Source organism: Pan paniscus, chromosome X, assembly GCF_029289425.2.
Source record: "Pan paniscus chromosome X, NHGRI_mPanPan1-v2.0_pri, whole genome shotgun sequence".
In the NCBI taxonomy this organism is placed as follows: Eukaryota; Metazoa; Chordata; class Mammalia; order Primates; family Hominidae; genus Pan; species Pan paniscus.
The window spans coordinates 69,685,372-69,710,256 of NC_073272.2; the positions used below are offsets into that span (position 1 = coordinate 69,685,372).

At 42.1% G+C, this 24,885-nt stretch overlaps 1 protein-coding gene across 2 annotated transcripts in view; it reads left to right on the forward strand.

The window, feature by feature from the left end:
• The window catches only part of EDA (ectodysplasin A), a 426,944-nt gene that overhangs the window by 395,005 nt on the left and 7,054 nt on the right, over positions 1–24,885 (forward strand). For both annotated transcript variants that reach the window (XM_008969994.3, XM_008969995.3), the window contains exons 3-6: positions 15,701–15,724; positions 20,326–20,505; positions 21,973–22,007; positions 22,938–22,989. In XM_008969994.3, coding sequence (XP_008968242.1) covers positions 15,701–15,724; positions 20,326–20,505; positions 21,973–22,007; positions 22,938–22,989 — 291 coding nt within the window. The remainder of the gene's footprint in view (positions 1–15,700; positions 15,725–20,325; positions 20,506–21,972; positions 22,008–22,937; positions 22,990–24,885) is intronic.

Consider the following 24,885-nt stretch of genomic DNA (forward strand, 5'->3'; position numbering starts at 1 on the left):
CATATTTTGTTAGATTTATACCTAAGTATTTCTCTATATATTATGTTAATATAAATAGTGTTTGTTTTTAATTTCTAAATTCCAGTTGGTCACTGCTGGTATGTAGGAAAGCAATTGATTTTTTTTTTTTTTTTTTTTTTTTTTTTTGAGATGGAGTCTAGCTCTGTCGCCCAGGCTAGAGTGCAGTGGCGCGATCTCGGCTCACTGCAAGCTCCGCCTCCCGGGTTCACGCCATTCTCCTGCCTCAGCCTCCCAAGTAGCTGGGACTACAGGCGCCCGCTACCACGCCCGGCTAATTTTTTGTATTTTTAGTAGAGACGGGGTTTCACCGTGTTAGCCAGGATGGTCTCGATCTCCTGACCTCGTGATCCGCCCGCCTCGGCCTCCCAAAGTGCTGGGATTACAGGCGTGAGCCACCGCGCCCGGCCAGCAATTGATTTTTATATATTAGGTGTGTATCCTGCAACCTTATTATAATTGCTACTTAGTTCTAGAAGATTTTTGTTGATTCCTTGGGATTTTCACATAGACAATCACGTAATCTGTGAACAAAGACAGTTTTGTCTCTTACTTCTCAATCTTTATGCCTCTTATTTCCTGTTCTTGCCTATTGCATTAGCTAGCATTTCCAGTATTATGTTCAGTAGGAGTGGTGAATGGGAACATCCTTGCCTTGTTCCCAATCTTAAAGGGAAAGCATCTAGTTCCTCACCATTAAATTAGCTGTATGGTATATGGATGTCCAATATTCCAGGATCATAAATATTCTGAATGTTATAGGTGTTCTCTATCAAATTGTGGAAGTGCCCTTTGATTCATAATTGGCTGAGAGTTTTTATCATGAAGTGATGTTGCGTTTTGTCAAAAATCCTTTTTTGGATCTATTGACATGATCATATGATTCTTCTTTAACCTTTTGATGAGTAATGGGATTCAATTGATTTTTGAATGGTTAACCAGCCTTGCATACCAGGAATAAATCCCATTTGGTTGTGGTGTATAATTATTTTAATACATTGTTGGCTTTGATTAGCTAATATTTTATTGAGGATTTTTGCATCTATATTCAAGAGATAGCAGTGGTAGTTTTCCTTTCTTGTAGTGCCTCTGTCTGTTTGGTATATCAGGGTAATGCTGACCTCATAGAATGAGGTAGGAAGTGTTCCCCCTGCTTCTATTTCCTTTTTTATATAATTTCAACTTTTATTTTAGATTTGGGGGTACATGTGCAGGTTTGCTATATGGGTATATTGCACAGTGCTGATGTTTGGAGTATAGATGATCTCATCACCCAGGTAGTGCCTCTGATTTTATTTTTTGAAACAGACTGTAGAGAATTAGTATGATTTCATCTTTCAATATTTGATTAAATTCACCAGTGAAACCACTGGGGCCTGGTGCTTTCCCTTTTGGAAGGTTACGAATTGTCAATTCAATTTTTTTATTACATATAGGCCTACACAGATTACCTGTTTCTCCTTGTGTGAGTTATGGTAGATTGTGTCTTTTAAGGAATTAGCCCATTTTACCTAAGTGATCAAATTTGTGGGCATAGAGTTATTCATAATATTCTTTTATTGTTCTTTTAATGTCCATGGGATCAATAGTGATGGCAGCCCCTCTGTCATTTCTGATATTAGTAAAATTTGTGTCTTCTCACTCTTTCTTGGTAGGAGTTTGTCAATTTTTTTGATCTGGGAACCAGCTTTCAATTTCATTGATTTTCTCTATTGCTTTCCTGTTTTTACTTTCATTTATTTTTGCTCTCATTTTTATTACTTCCTTTCTTCTGCTTACTTTACATTTAATTTGTTCTTTACTTCTAGCTTCTTAAGGTAGAAGCTTAGATATTGATTTTATATCTTTCTCCTATTCTAATATATGTATCCAATACTATAAATTTCCCTCTCAGCACTGCTTTTGCTCCATCCCACAAATTTTGATAGGTTTCATTTTAATTGTCATCTTGTTCAAAATATATTTTTAATTTTCCTTGAGACTTTTCCTTTGACCCATGTCTTATTTAGAAGGGTGGATTTGTTTGTTTGTTTGGGTTTTGTTTTGTTTTGTTTTGTTTTGTTTTGATGCGGAGTCTCGCTCTGTCTCCCAGGCTGGAATGTAGTGGCTCAGTCTTGGCTCACTGCAACGTCCGCCTCCCAGGTTCAAGTGATTCTCCTGCCTTAGCCTCCAGAGTAGCTGGGATTACAGGCATGCACCACCATGCCCAGCTAATTTTTGTATTTTTAGTAGAGACAGGGTTTCACCAGGTTGGCCAGGCTGGTCTCAAACTCCTGACCTCAGGTGATCTGCCCGCCTCAGCTTCCCGAAGTGCTACGATTACAGATATGAGCCACTGCACCCAACCTAGAAGGGTGTTTTTAAATCACCAAGTAGTTTGGGATTTTTCCAACTATCTTGTTATTAATTTTTAGTGTAATTCCATTGTGATATAAGAGCATACTTTGTATGATATCTCTTTTTAATTTTTAAGGTATGTTTTATGGCACAGAATATGGTCTGCCTTGTTCAGTGTTCCATGTGAATCTGAGAAGAATGTGTATCCTACTATTGTTAGATGAAGTATTCTATAAACGTCAGTTAGATCTAGTTGATTGATGGTACTATTCAGCTCAACTATATTGTCACTGATTTTCTGCCTGCTAGATCTGGCAATTACTGAGGACATATTGAAGTCTCCAACTAATAGTAGATTCCTCTATTTCTCCTTGCAGTTATTTTGCCTTATGTATTTTGATGTTCTGTTATCAGGCACACATACATTAAAGATTGTTACGTTTTCCTGGAGTACTGACTCTTTTTTATCATAATGTAATACCCATCTTTTTCCCTAATCATTTTCCTTGCTCTGAAGTCGGCTTTGTCTGAAATTAATACAGCTATCCCAGCCTTCTTTTGATTAGGAGTTAGCATGATATATCTTTCTCCATCCCTATACTTTAATCTACCTGTGTCTTTATATTTAAAGTGGATTTTTTTATAGACAACATATAGTTGGGTCTTGTTTCTTCATTCACTCTGACAGTCTTTATCTTTTAACTGGTGTGTTCAGAGCATTCAAATTTAAATTGATTATTGATATAGCTGGATTAATATCTATCATTGTATTAGTCTGTTTTCACACTGCTGATAAAGACATACCCGAGACTGGGTAATTTATAAAGAAAAAAGGTTTAATGGACCTACAGTTCCACATGGCTAAGGAGGCCTCATGATCGTGGTGGAAGGCGAACGGCACGTGTTACATGATGTCAAACAAGAGAGAATGAGAGCCAAGCAAAAGGGGTTTCTCCTTATAAAACCATCAGATCTCGTGAGACTTATTCACTACCACGAGAACAGTGTGGAGGAAACTGCCTCCATGACTCAGTTATCTCTACCGGGTCCCTCCCACAACATGTGGGAATTATGGGAGCTACAATTCAAGATGAGATTTGGATTGGGGACGCAGCCAAACTATATCAACCATATTTGTAATTATTTTCTATTTGTTGCCATTTTTCTTTGTTTCTTTTTTTTGGCTTCCACTTTTTCTGCCTTCCCTGACTTTAATTAAGCATTTTATATGATACCATTTTCTCTTCTCTCAGCATGTCAATTACACTTTGTTTAAAGAAAAGTTTAGTGGTTACCCTACAGTTTGATATATACATTTGCAACTAATCCAAGTCCATTTTGAAATAACACTATACTACTTCTCCCAATCCTTCCCTTTCATCCCTTAAAATACTGCTGTGATTTGTTTCACATATCCACATACTACAATCACAGAAAGCATTTTTGCATTTTCGCTTTTTTTTTTTTTTTTTTTTTGGAGACAGGGTCTCACTCTGTCACCCAAGCTGGAGCGTAGTGGAATGATCTTGGCTCACTGCAACCTCTGCCTCCCGGGTTCAAGCAATTCTCGTGCCTCAGCCTCCCGAGTAGCTGGGACTACAGGCACGAGCCACCATGCCTGGCTAATTTTTGTATTTTTGGTAGAGACAGGGTTTCACCATGTTGGCCAGGCTGGTTATTGTTTTGAACAAACTGTTATCTAGTAAATCTATTAAGAACAAGTAAAATGTTTTATTTTACCGTCATTTATTTGTTATCTAATGTGCTTTCTTTCTTTATGTAGATCTAAGTTTCTGACCTATGTCATTTGCCCTCACCGAAGAACTTCTGTTAACATTTCTTGCAAGGCTGATCTACTAGCAACAAGCTCCTTCTTTTTTGTTTGTCTGAGGAAGTCTTTATTTCTCCTTCATTTTGAAGGACGGTTTCACTGGATACAAAATTCTAGCTTGCTATTTTGTATGATTGATCCTCATCGGAACCCTGGGCTTTGAGTAGAGACAGAGTATGTAGTGTCCCCTAATTTAGCAGTTGAAGAACCAGAAGAAAAGTCACTTGCCCTATGGTCATTTTGTGGTTGAGTAAGCACTAGAATCTGGCTAGACCTGCTGCTGCTGGCCTCCATGGCCCTGATTCCATCACAAGATCCCCTTTTCTTATTGTCAGATAGGCAAACTACCTGCCCATATTGATCAAAATTTGTCCAATCCCAATTTTACTCCTATCAAAGCAGTCCCCCGTACTGCATAGCTATATGTCCCCCTCTGATGCAGGTGGGTTTTGTCTAAAGAAAACATATGGTTACAAATAGGGGGAATTGGAATGATATAAAAATGTAGCTTATTACACTAGAAATAGATATGTAATAGTGATAGTGCTCTGAATAGGTATGAATAAGGTTCTGAAGCATATAGAGAAAACAAATAGATATATCTAAAAGATTATAGAACTCATCAGGGATTACTGCTTTTGCTCTGAGTCAAGATGCTCACGTCTAGTATGGGACAGCTCTAGCTCCCTGACATTTTCTCTCTAGAAGCTGCAACTACAATAGCCTCAAGCGAAAGCAATGAACATGGTAGAGACAGAGCCAAATCTTAAAGGTCCGTGTTGAAAATAATAAGAATTACTTACTGGTCATGGTGAGCTATCTTAGAACAAGAAGAAACTCCTATACTGCTGAAACGATGTACTTATTAGCACTTGTGGGAAATGTGATACTGTCTAATGACAATCTTGTGAATACTTTTACATCTTTGTTTTTTCCCAAGGGATATGCCAAATGTTCACTAAGCAGGAGCTCTCTGAGAGCCCTTCTATGACCCAAACTATAGTGGAAGAAGACTTTGTGAGCCCCGAGCCCAGCAAAGCTGCCTTACGGAAAAGCAGCCAGACTGTTTTCCACGTGGATCTGTGTCCCTGCTATTCCTCACTGAGCAAGGCCTCCCGACCTGAGACCCCAGCCACCCCACCGCTACCTGGGCTCTTGGGCCAGTAGCAGCTCTGCACTTCCCTGGGACAGAGCTCCCAGTGGAAGCAGGCAGGCCTGCCACTTTTGCTGCTTCACAGCTCCCTCCTCTAATGCCCTCAGGCTCAGGAGAGAGCAAGGTGATTAAGGACTATCATGGACCTCCAGCACAGTGCAGATGCCTTACAGAAAAGCAGCCAGACTGTTTTCCATGCAGGTCTCTGACCTTGTTGCTCCTCACTGGGCAAAGCCTCTCCACCTGGGCCCCCAGCACAACCACCCTGCCCCTGCCTGAACACTTGTCAGTGGTGGCTCTGCATTTCTCTGGGAAAAGAAATCCCAGAGACAACCTACAGCCCCTCTCCCATTGCAGCTGCAGCAGTATCGCCCTTACTGCCCATGGGCTGGGGAAGGAACAAAGGGCCTGGTTGTGTCACTGTACCTCCAGCACACTGCAGCAACCACAGGGAGAAGAGCCCAGTAGCTCTTCCCTGTGAGTCCTTACCCCCTACACTTCACCAGATAGGGCCCCCAACTTGGGATCTCAGAGTAGCTGCCCCAACCCTGACTGAGCATTCCCACTGGTAGTGGCTGTGTTCCACTGAGGTGGAACTTATGAGGAAACTGACAGCCCCTCTGCCACTGCCACTGCAGCGGTTCTGCTCTTGCTGCCTTCAGACTGAGGAAGAAACAAAGAGCCTAAGGGCTTTACTTATACTTCCAGCACACCACAGTTGCCATATGGAAAGGAGCCCAGTCTCTCTTCCCAGTGAGCCTCTGACCCCCTGCTCTTCACCAAGCAGGGCCCCAGCTCAGGCCCATAGTGCAGCTGCCCCGCCCTCTGGCTGAACATTCCCATTGGCAGCAGCTCTGCATTTCTCTGGGGTGGAGCTCCCAGAGACGACTGAAAGCCCTTCTGCCACTGCCACTGCATTGATACTGCCCTTGCTGCTCTCTGACTGGAAAAGGAACTAAGATCCTGAGTGCTTTACTCACACCTCCAGCATACCACAGCTGCCCTAAGGAGAAGAGGCCAGTCTGTCTTCCCCTACAATACCCCTGCCTCCCTACTCATTACCAGGCAGGGTGCCCTGGCTTGGGCCCACGGCACAGCTGCCCTACCCCAGGCTGATTGCTCCAATCGGTAGTGGCTCTATATTTATCTGGGGTGGAGCTCCAAGATACAAGTGGCAGGCCCTCTGCCATTGCCACTGCCAAGGTCCTGGCCCTTTCAGTCCCCAAGCTGGGGAGGGAACATAATGCCTGAGCACAGCCCAGGAGTGCCAAGTGGAGAGCTGAGAGCTGAGATCTACAGCCAGCACTCATGTAGGAAGGGAGCCCACACCCTCAGATCACTGAGAGGGAGCACAGCTGAAGACAAGGAAATACAGAGGAACCACATGGCTGGGCAAGAGCCTGCCTACTGGCCATTATGCCTAAGTGCTATCTACTGGATCACAGCTCAAATTTCAACAACAAAAATACTTTGCTAGCGTACCCCCCGATAAAATCAAGGACAAGAGTTCAGCTACAAATGAAGACCTAGCGCAAAGCCTCAGCCCTCTGATACATCCAGAAACAAAGTCAACTGACCATAACTGAAATTATACCACAGTGAAAGGAACATCAGCCCATGCAGATGAGAAAGAACCAGCATGAGAACTCTGGCAATTCAAAAAGCCAGAGTTCTCCTTACATCCAAATGAATGTACCGGTACTCCAGCAAGAGTTCTTAGCCAGGCTGAAATGGCTGGAATGATAGTCATAAAATTCAGAATAAGATTCCGGAGAAAGTCAAAACCCAATCCAAGGAATCTAAGGACTACAATAAAATGATACAGGAGCTGAAAGATGAAATAGACATTTTAAGAAAGAACCAAACTGATGTGATAGAACTGCAAAATACACTATGAAAATCTCATAATGCAATTGCAAGTATTACCAGCAGAATAGACTACGCTAAGGAAGAACCTCAGATCTCACAGACTGGTTCTCCAAACTAAATCAGTCAGACAAAAATAAAGAAAAAAAGAATTTTAAAAGAACGAGCAAAACCTCTGAGAAATAGGGAATTATGTAAAGACATCAAATCTAACACTCATTGGCATCTCTTGAAAGAGAGGGAGGGAATACGAGCAACTTGGAAAACCTACTTGAGGATATTATCCATGAAAATTTCCCCAACCTCGCTAGAGAGGCCAACATTCAAAGCCAGGAAATGCAGAAAACCCCTATGAGATACTGTACAAGACAACCATCCCCAAGACACATAGTCATCAGATTCTCCAAGGTCAACATGAAAGAACAAGTATTAAAGGCATCTAGAGAGAAGGGGCAGGCTACCTACAAAGGGAACCCCATCAGGCTAACAGTGGACCTTTCAGCAGAAACCCTACAAGCCAAAAGAGATTGGGAGCCTATATTCAGCATTCTTAAAGAAAAGAAACTCCGGCCAGGCACAGTGGCTCACGTCTGTAATCTCAGCGCTTTGGGAGGCCAACGCGGGTGGATCACCTGAGGTCAGGAGTTTGAGACCACCCTGGCCAACATGGCAAAACTCTGTCTCTACTAAAAATACAAAAATTAGTCGGGCATGGTGGTGCATGCCTGTAATCCCAGCTACTCGGGAGGCTGAGGCAGGAGAATCGCTTGAACCCAGGAGGCGGAGGTTGCAGTGAGCCGAGATCACGCCTTTGCACTCCAGCCTGGGCAACAGAGTGAGACTCCATCTAAACAACAATAAAAAAAAGAAACTCCAGCCAAGAATTTCATGTCCAGCCAAACTAAGCTTCATAAGCAGAGGAGAAATAAGATCCTTTTCAGGCAAGCAAATGCTAAGGAAATTCATTACCACCAGACCTTACAAGAGGTCCTTAAGGGAGTGGTAAATATGGAAATGAAAGACCATTACTGGCTACCACAAAAGCACAATTAGGTACATAGACCATTGACACTATAAAGCAACTATACAATCAAGTCTACATAATAACCAGCTAACAACACAATGACAAGATCAAATTTGCACATATCAATATTACCCTTGAATGTAAATGGGACAAATGCACCAATTAAAAGTCACATAGTGGCAAGTTGGATAAAGAAGCAAGACCCAACTTCTTTCTTCAAGAGACCCATCTCACATACAGTGACACTCATAGGCCCAAAGTAAAGGGATGGAGAAAATCTGCCAAGCAAATGGAAAAAAAAAAAAAAAAAAAAAAAAACAGGGATTGCTATTTTAACTTCAGACAAAACAGCCTTTAAACCAACAACAATTTTAAAAGACAAAGAAGGGCATTACGTAATGGTAAATGGTTCAATTCAACCAGAAGACCTAGCTATCCTAAATATATATGTACCCAACACAGGAGTACCCACATTTATAAAACAAGCTCTGAGAGACCTACAGAGAGACTTAGATAACCGTACAGTAATAGTGGGAGACTTCAACACCCCACTGACAGTATTAGATCATTGAGGCAGAAAACTAATATAGATATTTCAGACCTGAACTTGATACTTGACCAAATGGGCCTAACAGACATCTACAGAACTCTCTACCAATTAAAAAAAAAAACCCAGAATATACATTCTTCTTATCTGCACATAGCATATACTCTAAAATTGACCACACAATTGGCCATAAAACAATTCTCAGCAAATTAAAAAAGAAAAACAGAAATCATACCAACCACACTGTCAAACCACAGCACAATAAAAATAGAAATCAATACCAAGAAGATCACTCAAAACCATACAAATAACCTGCTCCTGAATGACTTCTGGGAAAATAATGAAATTAAGCAGAAACCAAGAAATTCTTTGAAACTAATGAAAACAAAGATACAACTTACCAGAATCTCTCGGGCACTGCTTAAAGCAGTGCTAAGTACTAGATGCCCACATCAAAAAGTTAGAAAGATCTCAGATTAACAACCTAACATCACACTTTGAGGAACTAGAAAAACAAGAGCAAACCAACCCCATACTAGCGGAAGACAAGAAATAACCAAAATCAAAGCTGAACTGAATGTATTTGAGATGTGAAAAAACATACAAAAGATCAATGAAATCATACTTGGTTTTTTGAAAGAATAAATAAGATAGACCACTAGCTAGAGTAATAAAGAAAAAAAGAGAGAAGATCAAAATAAACACAATCAGAAATGACAAAAGGGGCATTACCATCAATACAACAGAAATGCAAAAAAAAATCAGAGACTATCAAAAACACCTCTATGCACACAAACTAGAAAACCTAGAAGAAACTGATAAATTCCTGGAAACATACAACCTCCTGAGACTGAGCCAGGAAGAAATTGAATCCCTGAACAGACCAATAATGAGCTCCAAAATTGACTCAGTAATAAATAGCCTGCTAAGAAACTAAAAAGCACAGGACCAGGTGGATTCACAGCCAAATTCTACCAGATGTACATAGAAGAGTTGGTACCATTCCTACTGAACCTATTCCAAAAAGTTGAGGAGGAGGGGCTTCCCCCAACTCACTCCGAGGCCAGCATCATCCTGCTACCAAAACTTGGCAGAGACAAAAAAAACTTCAGGCCAATATCCTTGATGAACATAAAAGCAAAAATCCTCAACACAATAGTAGCAAACTGAATCTAGCAGCACCTCAAAAGAGCTAAGCCACCACAATCAAGTAGGCTTTATCCCTGGAATGCAAGGTTTGTTCAATGTATGTAAATCAATAAAAATTATTCACCACATAAACAAAACTAAAAACAACAACCACATAATCATCTCAATAGATGCAGAAAAGGCTTTCAAGAAAATACAGCACCACTTCATGTTAAAAATCCTCAACAAACTAGGCATTGAAGGAACGTACTTTAAAATAATAAGAGCCATTTATGACAAACCCACAGCCAACATCATACTGAATGGGCAAAAGCTGGAAGCATTCTTATTGAGAACCAGAACAAGACAAGGATGCCCTCTCTCACCACTCCCATTCAACACAGTATTGGAACTCCTAGCCACAGCAATCGAGCAAGAGAAAGAAATAAAAGGCATCCAAATAGGAAGAGAAGAAGTCAAACTATCCCTCTTTGCAGACAATATGATTCTATACCTAGAAAACCCCCATAGTCTCTGCCCAAAAGCTCCTTGATCTGATAAACAAGTCCAGCAAGTTTCAGGATATAAAATCAATGTACAAAAATTAGTAGCATTCCTATACACCAGCAACATCCAAGCTGAGAGCCAAAACAAGAATGCAGTCCCATTCACAACAGCCCAAAAAGAATAAAATACCTAGGAATACAGCTAAACAAGGGATGAAAGACCTCTACACTGAGAATTACAAAGCACTGCTCACAGAAATCAGAGATGACACAAACAAATGGAAAAAACATTCCATGTTTATGCGTCAGAAGAATCAATATTGTCAAAATGGTCATAATACCCAAAGAAATTTACAGATTCAATGCTATTCTTATCAAACTACCAATGACATTCTTCACAAAACTAGAAAAAACTATTTTAAAATTCATATGGAACCAAAAAAGAGCCTGAATAGCCAAGGCAATCCAAAGCAAGTAGAACAAAGCTGGAGGCATCATATTACCTGACTTCAAACTATATGTTAAGGCTGCAATACCCAAAACAGTATGGTACAGATCGAACAATGGAATAGAATAGGTAGCCCAGAAATAATGTCACACACCTATGACCATCTGATCTTTGACAAAATTAACAAAAACAAACAATCTAGAAAGGACTTACTATTCAATAAATGGTGCTGGGATAGCTGGCTAGCCATAAGCAGAGATAATTGAAACTGGGCCCCTTCCTTACACCATATACAAAAATTAACTCAAGGTGGATTAAATCCTTAAATTTAAAACCCAAAACTATAAAAACCCTTGAGGAAAATCTAGGAAATACCATTCTAGACATAGACCCTGGAAAAAAATTTATGACAGAGACACGAAAAGCAATTGCAACAAAAACAAAAATTGACAAATGGGACCTAATTAAACTAAAGAGCTCCTGCATAGCAAAACAGCAAAAGAAGCTATCAACAGAGTAAGCAGACAACCCAAAGAATGGAGAAAATATTTGCAAACAATGTATCTGACAAAGATATATCCAGTATCTATAAGAAACTTAAACAAATATACAAGCAAAAAAACAAGCAACCCCATTAAAGAGTGGGCAAAGGACATAAACAGACACTTTTCAAAAGAAGACATATACATGAGCAGTAAGCACATGAAAAAATGCTCGGCATCACTGACCATTAGAGAAATATAAATCAAAACTAAATGAGATACCATCTCACACCAGTCAGAATGGCTATTACTAAAAAAATTCAAAAAATAAGAGATGCTGGTGAAATTGTGGAGAAAAAGGAACACTTATATACTTCTGGTGGGAGTGTAAATTAGTCCAGCCATTGTGGAAAGCAGTGCAGTGATTCCTCAAAGAACTTAAAGCAGAATTAGCATGCAACCCAGCAATCTCATTATTGGGTATATACACAAAAGAATATAAATTGTTCTACCATAAAGACACATGCACATGTATGTTCCTGGCAGCACTCTTCACAATAGCAAAGATGTGGAATCAGCCTAGATGACCATCAACGGTAGACTGGATAAAGAAAATGTACGTACATGTCATGGAATACTATGCAGCACAGTAGACTGGATAAAGAAAATGTACATACATGTCATGGAATAATATGCAGCCATAAAAAAGAATGAGATCATGTTCTTTGCAGCAACATGGATGGACCTGGAGGCTGTAATCCCAAGCAAACTAATGCAGGGACAGAAAACCAAATGCTGCATCTTCTCACTTATAAGTGGGAGCTACACATTGAATACATATGGACACAAAGAGGGGAACAATAGACACCAGGGCCTTCTTGCGAGTGGAGAGTGGGAGGAGGGTGAAGATCAAAAAACTACTTATTGGGTACTACGTTTATTACCTGGGTGATGAAATAATATATACGCCAAACCCCTGTGACACACAGTTTATCTATAGGACCAACCTGCACATGTACCCCAGAAACTAAAATAAAAGTTTAAGAAATGACTTTGAGCCCTGTTTCTCTTGGTACTCTTCATGTCATGGGCATTTTAGGGAAAAAATATAAAAATTTTAGTTAACTCTTTGTCTTACACTGTATGCCAAAATCTATACCAGATTAATTGTAGATTTAAAAATAAAAATGAAGCCATAAAAGAACTAGAAAATATATAAAGAGTTACCTATAATATCACATTAGGGAAGGCCTAAGTAAGCATGACACTGAAGGCAGTAACCATATAGGAAAAGATTATTAGGTTTAACTACATGTAAGGAAAGCTTTTCACACCCTTTGACCCAACAGTGTCATTTCTAATGACACATCCTAAAAAACCTTTGGACAAGTGTATAAAAATGTACATATGTGGGGCCGGGTGCGGTGGCTCACGCCTGTAATCCCAGCACTTTGGGAGGCCGAGGCAGGCGGATCACGAGGTCAGGAGATAGAGACCATCCTGGCTAACACAGTGAAACCCCATCTCTACTAAAAAAATACAAAAAATTAGCCGGGCGTGGTGGCGGGTGCCTGTAGTCCCAGCTACTCGGGAGGCTGAGGCAGGAGAATGGCGTGAACCCGGGAGGCAGAGTTTGCAGTAAGCCAAGATCGCACCACTGCACTCCAGCCTGGGCGACAGAGCGAGACTCCGTCTCAAAAAAAAAAAAAAAAAAAAGTACATCATTGTTTATAAATGTACATAACATATAAATTGTTTATAAATGTACATATAAATTGTTTATAAAATGTACATATAAATTGTTTATAAACATACATTGTTTATAAATGTACATCATTGTTCATAATAGTGAAAAACTGGACCCAATCTAAATATCTATCAAAGATGATTAAACACTGATGCATCCATATTAAAAATTACAATGTAAAAATGTAGTTATTGACATAAAAAAGGTTATCAAATGACATTTTTCATCTGATCCCATTTTGTAAAAATACCTATTTATATACATAGAAGACTTCTAGATGTGCATGAAATGTTAGTAGTGATTATTTGGGGGTGCTTTAATAAGCTCTTTTTCCTTTTGCTCCTCTTTTGTATGTATATACGTATGTATGCATGCGTTTATGTATGTGTAAGGAGTAGGTATATCTTGTATGAAAATAATAGAAGCTTAAAAAGATTTTAAAATTTCCATTTCTCTCTTTTCACTTGTGGATTTAAGTCAGACCTTCTCCAGGAAGCTATTTGTTCCCCTTAAGTGGCCAGTATAATTCCTGAAGCCACTCCCTCATCTTTTGTATTTCCCTATTCAACTGTAAGTTCTTGAAGGTAGAGTTGTGAGTTGCATTTCATTATTTACTGCCTTCCATACACATACTCAGTAAGGACTGGTTGGCTGGTGATGGCCTGATTTCTTCAAAGTCTGCTTTTGAAGTCTGATATAACAGTGCTTACCCTTAACCAGCTGAAATGGTCAAAAACTTGGTCCGGGCCAGCACACCTTTGCAAAGAGGGCAGGGTAGCCATAATGGCTGTCTTCCTACTACTCTCCTAGGCTGTGGTGGCTGGCTGGCTGATAGAGCTGAGCCCTTTCTGTGTAAATCTTTCCCCAAACAGCTTTCTTGTTCAAGAAAAAGGCGTTTCTCAGGTTGAGTCGCTGCCTCATATCATTAATGTCTATGTAGTTGTGCTTTCCTCTCAGAACTTCCAAGCACATTTTCAAGAACTCGCAATGCTGTTAAAAAAAAATTCATAAAGGATGGGTAACAAAGAAAGAAGACAAAGAACTGGGAGGAGAGGAGAGGAGAAGAGAGAAGGAAAAGAGAATTGAGATTCATGACCTTAAGTAAAGCAGGTTGCTCCAATCTAAAACATCCCCTGGACATAACAATAGCTACTGTTGCACATGAAATTACTTTGCCAGAAAAGTCTACACAGACATTGGTTTTTCAAGGGACCTGTGAAAGCTCTGATGGCCACTCTGGCAGCCCTCCAGGTTAGAGACTTTACTGATCTCTAATAGGGCCTGCTCTTATAGTTATATGAGATCATTCCACGTTTGTTGCAAATATCAAATGAGATGATAAATGGAAATATGTTTTATAAACTATAATATTGAAATGCTTGGTGTTCCTTTTGTAAGCTCTTGAGGGCACTGACAGTGGTTTAATGTATAACTGTGTCTTCATGGCAGTTTGGAACAGATTTTAAATACCTGTATTTAAAGAAAGTAAAATCCGTATACAGAATGAAGAGAATTTATTTCCTAGAAGGGAAAAAAAAAAAATGACTGTCTGGGAGCGACCTAAACTGTTTGGGGAGTTGCGGTCACCTAACTATGTTAGAAACACCTTGGGTTTTCTAAGTACCTTCAATTGATTAGAATTATTTTCCTTAGAAGTAATTTCCAATAAAATGCTTGTGATTTCACTGCCAATGAAATGGTTGACATGTCTTATTTTATTTTATTTTATTTTATTTATTTATTTATTTTTGAGATGGAGTCTCGCTCTGTCGCCCAGGCTGGAGTGTAGTAGCGTGATCTTGGTTCACTGCAAGCTCCACCTCCCAGGTTCACGCCATTCTCCTGGCTCAGCCTTCCAAGTAGCTGGGACTACAGGCGCCCACCACCACGCCCAGCTAATTTTTTGTGTTTTTAGTAGAGACGAGGTTTCACTGTGTTAGCCAGGATGGTCTTGATCTCCTGACCTCGTGATCCACCCGCCTCGGCCTCCCAAAGTGCTGGGATTACAGGTGTGAGCCACCACCCCCGGCCGACATTTCTTTTAAAGTGTCCATTAACTTATAGTAAATTACAATGGAAATGCATGTGGCCCTCAAGAGTGTATTATGGTCAAACTTTTAATAAGTAACAAATTAAATCATGATAAGGAAGTGACTAAAAGTTAAACACTGCTGCTCTGCTCTTTCCATGAAAATGACCCTTTGCTCCTTCCAAGTTCAACACGAGACTTCATATCAGATTCTCACCTGAACGCATGACTCTTCAACCTCAGGACTTGCAGAATTAATGGAATGCTGTCCTAAGGTTGTTGAGTTGTGCATTTCTGGGCATTTCATCTCTATGGAGAAGTACCCATTCCCTCACCCCAAAGACTGAAGTAGAGAGATTTTTCTCCCTAGGGAAGAATCTTCCTTGAAACTTTTGTGGCCTCAGGAGTCGGAAGACAGAATGGGGAGGTTTGATAGTTGGATCCTTGCCAAAAGCCTGACCCTTGGCTGTGAGACTCCCTCAAATTTGCAGTGTCTTGGGGATCCCTCCTAGTGACTATCTTAGAAAATAAACATTTTCTGTTCATTTCCAGTGACTTAATTATCTATTTTATTTTTCTTATAGGCCCAGTTAAAAACAAGAAAAAGGGTAAGTTCCTGACTTTATAAAATTGCTGTCTTGTCATATATTTTCTAAAGTTAGAAGAAAAAAATCAAGAGTACGATTTTTGTATTATATTCTTTCAGCATTGTCTGTCTGTTATTTTATTCAATCATATGTTATCTTCTTGAGTATTGTAGTTTCTGAAGAACAAGAAATCATTCTTCAGTGATGATTCACCTCTTTCATTCTTCCTTGTTCTTCTCCCTGCCCTTCTTTTTATTCTTTTTTTTTTTTTTTTTGAGACGGAGTTTCACTCTTGTTGCCCAGGCTGGAAAGTAATGATGCAATCCTAGCTCACTGAAACCTCCACCTTTGGGGTTCAAGCGATTCTCTTGCCTCAGCCTCCTGAGTAGCTGGGATTACAAGCACTCGCTTTTATCCTTTTTTTCCTCCTTTATCAAATCAGTGATTGAGTGTGAATGAAATCCTGTGTCACCATGTAGGAACTAGATACGCTACCTATCAAAAGATGTCAGTACCCTATTTCTTGGACTTAAAGCTTCCCTGATTTGATTTCCCAAAGAGTCAGGGAAGGTATTTCTTGCTTTGAGGATTCAATATCATTTTCTCTGTAAAGAAAAAGCTATTCTGGAGTAGTACCCTGACCATTTAGTCTTTTCAAAGCAGCTTCCATTGTGCCGTTGTTGGGTCAGTAAGTCCCCAGTGTACTTGCAATGAAACTGGCCCTAGGGCATCTACAAGTGCTCACTTACTAAAAGAGGAGAATCAATCCAAAGACAGAACAGTCTCCAAAGACAGGGCCAGGCAATATGGTCTACTTCTTAGGACTGAAAGAACCAATTATGAAACTAGTTAAAGCACCTGTTTGTTTCTGGGTTCTGACCTGGGAGGAAGACAGAGTAAAACTAATGATTGTTCATTAAAATGCTTCACGTGAAATGATGCTGTGTGATAAGATTTATGGAGCTTTATAGAATAGATTGTCAACCCCAGACTAGGCCAAAAAGACTGGCTTCAGCTGCAGTCTGCCACTTCTTTGAACACTAGGGTACTCTGGTGCCTTGAGGTATCATAGTCCACATGGAAAAGTTGTGTGCCTGTTGTAAAGAAGCTGAGGAATGGCCTGGCCTCCTGAGGGCCTGAACTGAGCAAGGCTGGAAAACAGCCAGGGAGCTGGAGTCAGTGAGGAAACCTTTCCCTGTGGGGCCTGGGCACTTACCACCAAGATATTCTGTCTTTTAAGAAAGTAGATTTGATTTTCAAACATGTAGTTCTTAACTCTTGTCATATCCCTTTAAAACAGAAATTATAACTCAGATCATTGCCTGGCACTGCTACCTTGTGTACGGGACATTATTGAGAAGACAGTGCACATAGGCCTTAAACATTTACTTTGGCTGAAAGTTATTTAGAAGCCATTTAAGATGGATTTCCTTGGACATGGTGAATAGGCACATGCTTGAAGAGGTAAATTGAATTGTTCTCTTAATTTTCACCCTTTAATGGAATTTTCCTCCTTCCACAAGTCTCTCTCTCTCACTTACTCATTCACTCACTTTTGGTTGTTCTTTGATTTTGGGCTTAGCTAAAAGGTTAAGGAAATACTCCTTTGATGAAGTTTAGCTTTGAAAGGAATGTGTATATTCTTTCATCTAACACTACATAGGGTATGTTTCTAAGTACAAACGTCTCTGGGCTTTTATATCATGAGGTGTTCTGTTAAAGTAAGGAAATCGAGAGAAGGGAGTCAATCCTCTGAAGTTATCCTCTTGCTCCAGGGGTCATTTTGTACATTCTCTTCTCTGGGCCCAACTTTGTGTAAGTATGCAAGTGTGAGAAGCTCACTTGCCTAACCCTTGTTGCAGAGAAGCAGAGGACCAGCTGCAGAACTGGAACAAAGCAGGAGTTTTTTTTTTTCTCAAATGCCTTCTAACATTTTCATAAGTGAACATTCTCTGTTTTCACTGCAACCATTAGTCTCTTGGACTGGAGGAGTTTCTGGCTCTAATTCTTCCAAAATTACTTTAGCAATTACAGGAGACTCACATTCTTGAAGGTGAAGTTTGTGCTACCCACAGAACACCCTCTAGCTTGAAAATCACTGTTAGGCTTGGAAATCTTGGGACACAGGACAGCCTAATATGCACCAACTTCTGTGTCTGTGCCACCTAGAAAATAAGGAGGGAGAAGCAAACCTTACAACCAGGCTAAGAAAGCTTCCTGACTGCAAGGGGTAAGCCACCCCTCCTTATAGAAACTCAGTCTCATGAGGAAACAGAGAAATCATTGAGGCCAAGCTCCTTGTTTCACAGATGTAGAAACTAAGGCTCAAGGAGAGGAAGGGATTTGCCCAAAGTGTGTCTGTGGCAGAGCTGGGGCTTACATCCTTATCTCCTGAGTACAGATTTTGTGTTCTTTCCACTACACTAGCTGGAATTGAAACTTGGGCTCTGAATAAGCCTGATTTGGAAGCTGCCCAAATCTGAAAGGAGATGGTTTTCCTGTTCAGCATCTTGAAATTGGCTAGATCTAGAAACGGGGCAGATCCAATCTTTTGCTGCTAAGTGCAGACAAACCTCTAAAGCTCATGCCTCTAGGTCTTTAAGGCTACAGGGACTCTTCTGGGAGAGATGTTCTCTGGACCTTCCTTTCCTTCCTTTCTGAGGAAGAGACCCCACGATGACCCCATGATTTCATTCCAAATGCAGATGTGGTTAGACATAGACAACTGGCCTCTTGAGTGGCATTGCCATGAGGATTTGGTTTCTTGGCCATGAGGCATTGTTCTTAAGGGAGGACCTGATAAATCAGGACAAGATTCTCCTGCCTAAGTGTCTGGGGAGCAAGAAGTCAGAGTCAGTAAGAAGGTTTTTAGTGAGACGAGAGAAGGTTGTATTTAAAACTAAGAAACTACCTCAGGTGAAGACATTGTGATGAAGTCTGGAAACAGGCTTCCATTCCTGAAACTTTCCATAAAATTGTGAGAAGGTGGTGAAGGAAGGAAGAAGACCTGTGCCTACATGTAGTCTTTGAGTGGAGCTGCACAGAGCAGAGGAAGTCAACAGGAAGAGCTGGAGGTTTTGGTTCAAGACCACAGTTATGACTCATTTAAGATAACTACATCCTGGTGGGAATGTTGAAAGGACTGGAATATGAAATAGGAGGGTCGAGATTGTTCTAGAAGGATAGCAAGGAGGAAAGGGGGAAGAGTTGGTGGGCATGATTAATAATACATTTGAGAATGGGACTTCTGAGGAAAGACTTTGGGAAGCTGGATTATTTAGCCTATAGAAATAGGGGTTGGTGGGTAACTTAATTTCTTTTCATATATAAGGATTATTATGTATATGTATATTCTTCTCTGTCTACACAAATAGAATAAGAGCTTAAACTGCCACAAGAGGGACATCATTTAATATACCAGAGAACTTCCTAACAGTGAGCAGTGAGGGGCAATAAACATTGGAACATGTTACTATGGAGTTTGCAGAATTTCCTTTCCCAGAGATCTTTTAAAATAGAGTTTACAGAGGTCAGCTGAGAAAGTGAAACTTGCTGCCTCCTCCTCAGCTCCCTCTACTCTCTGTCTCTGCTTTTTCCTGTTTCTCAATATCTCTCTCTCTCCCTCCTCCTCTTTCCGTGCCCCTCTTCCTCCTTCTCCATTCCCCCATCTCCAAAACTCCTTCCCATTCCTCATTCCCAACTAGCACTGTCCCCATCCCAACCCCCATTTCCTGTACATCCTGACTCCTGGAGGAACCTTCCTGGAGCTGATACTGTTCCTAAGGCCAGGCTGTACGGCTTCCTCTTGTTATCGACATCAAGTCCACCAAACTGGGCAGTAAACATAAAAGCTCCACATTCTTCAACAATAGCCCTTTCTAAAAAGAACCACGAAGTGACCCATAGGTCTAATCACTTGGTAGTTCTCATCCTTTAGACTCAGCTGAAATGTAACCTCCTTTTTGAAACCTTCTCTGACCTCTTCAGCATTTGGTCCCTACCCACTAAGGTAGCACTTCTACTATCCCATGACTGTGTCTGTTTCCCCACAGACAGACTGATCTCCTGGAGGGCCACTTATTTCTGTATGCTCAAACCTAGCTTTGTAAATGCATATTCACAAAAGGGAGTGGGGGGAGGGGAGAGAAAGCATAAGACAGACGGAGACAGGGAGACAGAGATGTGTGATAAAGGTATCCAAGTCTTTAGCAGGGCCTCCCAGAGTGCTGACTTTGTGTCCTCAGAAGTCTGTAGAACTCCTGACAGTACACTCATCACAGGAAATAACTACAAATGTAACACTGAGGCCAGGCGCGGTGGCTCACGCCTGTAATCCCAGCATTTTGGGAGGCCGAGGCAGGCAGATCACCCGAAGTCAGGAGTTTGAGACCAACCTGGCCAACATGGTGAAACCCCGTCTCTACTAAAAATACAAAAATTAGCAGGTCGCGGTGGCATGCGCCTGTAGTCCCAGTTACTCCAGAGGCTGAGGCAGGAGAATCGCTTGAACCCGGGAGGTGGAGGTTGCAGTGAGCCGAGATCGTGCCACTGAACTCCAGCCTGGGCAACAGAGCAGGACTCCGTCTCAAAAAAAAAAAGTAACACTGAATCCTATTTTTCAGGAAAGAAAGCAGGACCTCCTGGACCCAATGGCCCTCCAGGACCCCCAGGACCTCCAGGACCCCAGGGACCCCCAGGAATTCCAGGGATTCCTGGAATTCCAGGAACAACTGTTATGGGACCACCTGGTCCTCCAGGCCCTCCTGGTCCTCAAGGACCCCCTGGCCTCCAGGGACCTTCTGGTGAGTTCCCCTGTCTCTCCACCCCACCAGGTGCCTTTAAAGTACTTTAGGAGAGCAGGAGTGGGTGATCCTGAGAGCAGTTTCAAACGGTGGAGATGGGGTTGGTGTGCAATAAGGGATGCAGATCTCCTAGCCCAGTGTAAAACTAGGAATTGGACAAGCCAGTAGGGCCTGGCCTGCTCTAGCTTCTTATATCTACCAACCTGTCAAGGACAGGCCACCTGTTCTTGCCCCATCTCAACCCTTCTGTTACAAGCCCTCCCTGACTCTTGGCCTCCCTGTAGTGGACCAGTAAAACTCATATGAGCCAGAGACAGAGGCCCTGGTGGTTCACTGGAGTTCCAGTGGGGAATAGATGTAATCTTCTGTGATTCCCAGCATCTAGCTCCACATGCTGATGTTTGCATAGAAATAGGCTATGGAGTAGAAAGTTGAGGACTGAACAAAATGACAAGCCCTAGGATAGTTTCATCTTGTGAAGTCTGAAGTGCTTTTCCCATAGCAAGTAGTCACTAATGGTCAAGAAGTTAGAAACTTAAGAGTCACTCAGGCTGTGGATGAAGCAAACCCAGGCACCAAGGCTGTCCTGTCCAGGAACCAAGTGCTTCTTGCACTAGATCCTTACCCTACCACACTTGCCATTCAAATGTCATTTCATCCCTTTGCATCTTTCTCCTTAAGCCCTGAAGGGCATCCGAAAGGTATGAATGCAGATCCAAACCTGCCCAATTGGAGTTGACAAGAGTCAGACTGCCTGGGCTAATGTCAGTTGTTATTTCTTTCTCCTGCTCCTCACTCCCCTGCCCTGTATCTTGGGGCTTTAAAGAAATGGACCCTTACAGCTGATTTCTCCAGGGGCAAGAATTCTGCAGCAGGATTCAGATTCTTTAACTTGTACTTCACACAGGGCTCAGCAGTGTTACCATGGCCACAAGAGATGGAGTTAGAGATTTTTTTTCATCCAATCATTCCTTAAATATTGAGCACTTTCTGTATACAAAGAGATATATTGATACATGGTCCCTTTTCTTATAGAGTTTATCTCCTAGAGGAAGAGAGAACAAAGAAACAAGATATTTACAAATAGCAGTGGGCTCTATGAAGAAAATTAATAGAAAGGGAGCAAAACACTAGAGAAGCCAATGCCATTGCCTCAGGGTCACACAGTGACGGGAATGCTCTCTCATTGTTCTCCATGGGTGCCCGGTGGGGCTTGCCTTGGGCTAATATTGGCCAGAGGCAATACTCAGAAGTTTCCCTGCTGGGTGCTGGGCCCACTGAAGATGAAGGTCAGGGCAGGAAACAGAAGGGGTGCACTCTGACTCTTCCTCCAGCTCTGAGCCCTGGAGAATAAAGCTCAGACAGGGCTGGCTGCAGGGAGCATGGCTCACCACCACTAGCTGCTCAGGTGAGGGGAAAAGGAAGTCAAAAGATCATGCCCTCTGATTGGCCTATCCTATTTTGCAGGTGCTGCTGATAAAGCTGGAACTCGAGAAAACCAGGTTGGCTGGGGATTGCTCTCTTCCTGGGTAGGAGGGAAAGCCACAGGCTAGAGCCACCTTTAAATTAGCTTCTTATTAGATTTCCTGAGGCTTTATTTCATGAGAACACCCCGGAGATTCTGAGGGTTTTCACTCACAGCCCCCTCCCATCTCTATGAATAGAAAAGCTTTGCCCCAGGGCATGTTTTTAGCTAAGGAAAGGGTGTCTTGCCAGGATCATTTTTCCTCATTCCACAGGAGACCCCAGGTTCACCATAGCCAGGCCCAGTAGTCAGCTGAAATAAGCTGCCAGTCAGACCTATTCACCTGAGCCTCCAACTCCCCAGCCACCCCAGACACCTTGCCGGCTCTCAGACCACCTGGGATCCGGAGCTGAAGAGTTGAAGAGTATGTCCTTGAAAAACAGCCAACCAGCTCCAGGCCCAGCCTAGCCTGGGCGTCTGCCTTAATGGCCTGAAGAGCTCCTCCCCGTCTTTGAGCTTCCTAATCTGTCTCTATTGGCAGGTTCTACTGCCTTGCCTTGTCTCATCTCAGCCTCCCTCGCTACAGCTGTGTGGCCACAGTGATAAATCTACACAGCTGCACAGTGCTTGACGGCTTGCAGGGCAATTTTATATCCATCACCTCATTTGATCTTCAGACATCCCTGTGAGAGAGGCCAGACATTCTTATAATCCCCATCTTACAGTTAGGGAAATGAGGCTCAGAGGCATTACATTTGGTTGAGGTCACATAGCTAGGAAGCGGTAGAGCTACAAAATCATATTACCCTCTAGTAGAAATGTAGTCAGTAACATCCCAAGACAGGGGAGAGGGATCAGAATTGGATTACAATAGAAGACTAGAAACCAGGATGGAAACATGGGACTGGTGGCTGAGCAAGCAGCCATTACTCATAGTGACTACTCTCTATCCTTCTCATCCTGCCAGCCAGCTGTGGTGCATCTACAGGGCCAAGGGTCAGCAATTCAAGTCAAGAATGGTAAGAATCAAAATAGGCTCTCTCCCAAAGAGGAGCTTCTCCCCTGCCTCCTCCCCAGCCTCCAAATAATCACCCAGCCTAGTTCCTCCCAGGCCGCTGAGGTACCGTTGGCATACGAAGTCATTCTTTGCTCCATCATGCCCTCTACTGGCTGTCCTGCGCAATTGCTGGCATCAAGACCAGTTGCTACACCCAAATTGCTTTAGAATCACTGATGACGGAGCTGAAAGGGACTTGAGACATCATCTAGCCCAGGCATTCTCAGGGGATGGAGGTTATATCAGAGCCACCATGGAGATATGTGTAGTTAGATTAATATTTTCACAATACAAATTATAGAAAGTAAAACTATGTAAAATTAAATTTTTCTTGTCTGATCTACACAGGTGGGCAGACAGGCTGCATCTCTCAGGGAAGGTGGGGCATGTTAGAATCTCCAGGGAATTTAAGATGCTAGTGTCTATCAAAAAGGAGAACGTGTTTAATGGGGTTAAGAAACACTGATTTGTTGTAATCCCTGCATTTAAAAGATGGGGAAACAGAGTCCCAGAGAGATTGGATAATACCATAATAAATCATGCTGTCTCATATTTGTACGATACTTTAGAGTTCTCAGCATACTTTCTTTGTCTTTAATTTCATTCAGTCCTCACAACCACCCTATGAGGTAGGTATGAGCTCCTTTTTACAAGACAGAAAGTGAAGTTCAGAGAGGTTAATTAACTTTCCCAATATTTCTTAGTCAAGTTAGTTTAGGAGCCAGGATTCAAAAGTACATCTTTCTGACTCTTTCCTCTCCCCTGTGCTACTTCAGTGATATGTATGTACACTCCACTGAATGATTAGGTTCATTTTCTTCCCCCAAAGAGACATGAACATTCATGAAAGAACAGCACTTTGGAATAATGTCCAGTCCCCAGAGTGCACAAAGCCTAAAATGCGTGAACCCCCAGGAGCCTTGGGAAGCAGCAAGCTAGCCAAGATGCCAGATGCTTACAGAGCTTGGGGTGGAAGGGAGGGGTTGTGAGTACAGAAACGGTAAAGGAAGGTTAAAAAAAAAACAGCTACATGGGGACAGTTTCTAAGAACTCAGTCAGTCCTGAACTGGCTGTGCTGAGTTTCCTTAATGACTGTATTTAGCTACTTCCCTGACTGCCACCTCCATGTCTGACTTAGTAGCCTCAGAAGTGTAAATAGGAACACAATGGCACCAAAACCCAATTGGTCCTGCTGGGGACCCCAAGGCCCTGAGTGGGCCATGATCCCCACCTGTCCAGGGAGGCCAGAGACAGGCCAAAATAGATTTGTTTGGATATCTAGATAGATAGTGTTTATTCTGTGCCAGAAGCCACTGATTTTGCTCCCACTGCCACATAATAAGATTGTTTCCAGCCCCTCTGGGCCAATCCTCAGAGGTGGTCTGTGCTGACCTTTAGTACTACCAGAAGAAGTGATGGGGGTGGGGTGCAGTGACTCACACCTGTAATCCCAGCACTTTGGGAGGCCGAGGCTGGCGGATCACGTGAGGCCAAAAGTTTGAGACCAGCCTGGCCAACATGGTGAAACCCCGTCTCCACAAAAAATACAAAAATTAGCTGGGCATAGTGGCACACACCTGTAATCCCAGCTGCTCGGGAGGCTGAGGCAGGAGAATCACTTGAACCCGGGAGGTGGAGGTTGCAGTGAGCCAAGATCACACCACTGCACTCCAGCCTTGGTGACAGAGTGAGTGACAGTCCATCTCAGAAAAAAAAAAAAGAAGAAGAAGTGATGGGGTCAGGGGTTGGAGGACGTCATGCAGAGTGGTCCATTGATGGGACAGAGCCAGGGCAGCTCCTAGCCCATCTACTTACCACCTCAAGGAAAGATGGTCACCTTTTCCAGAAAGGCTGTTTC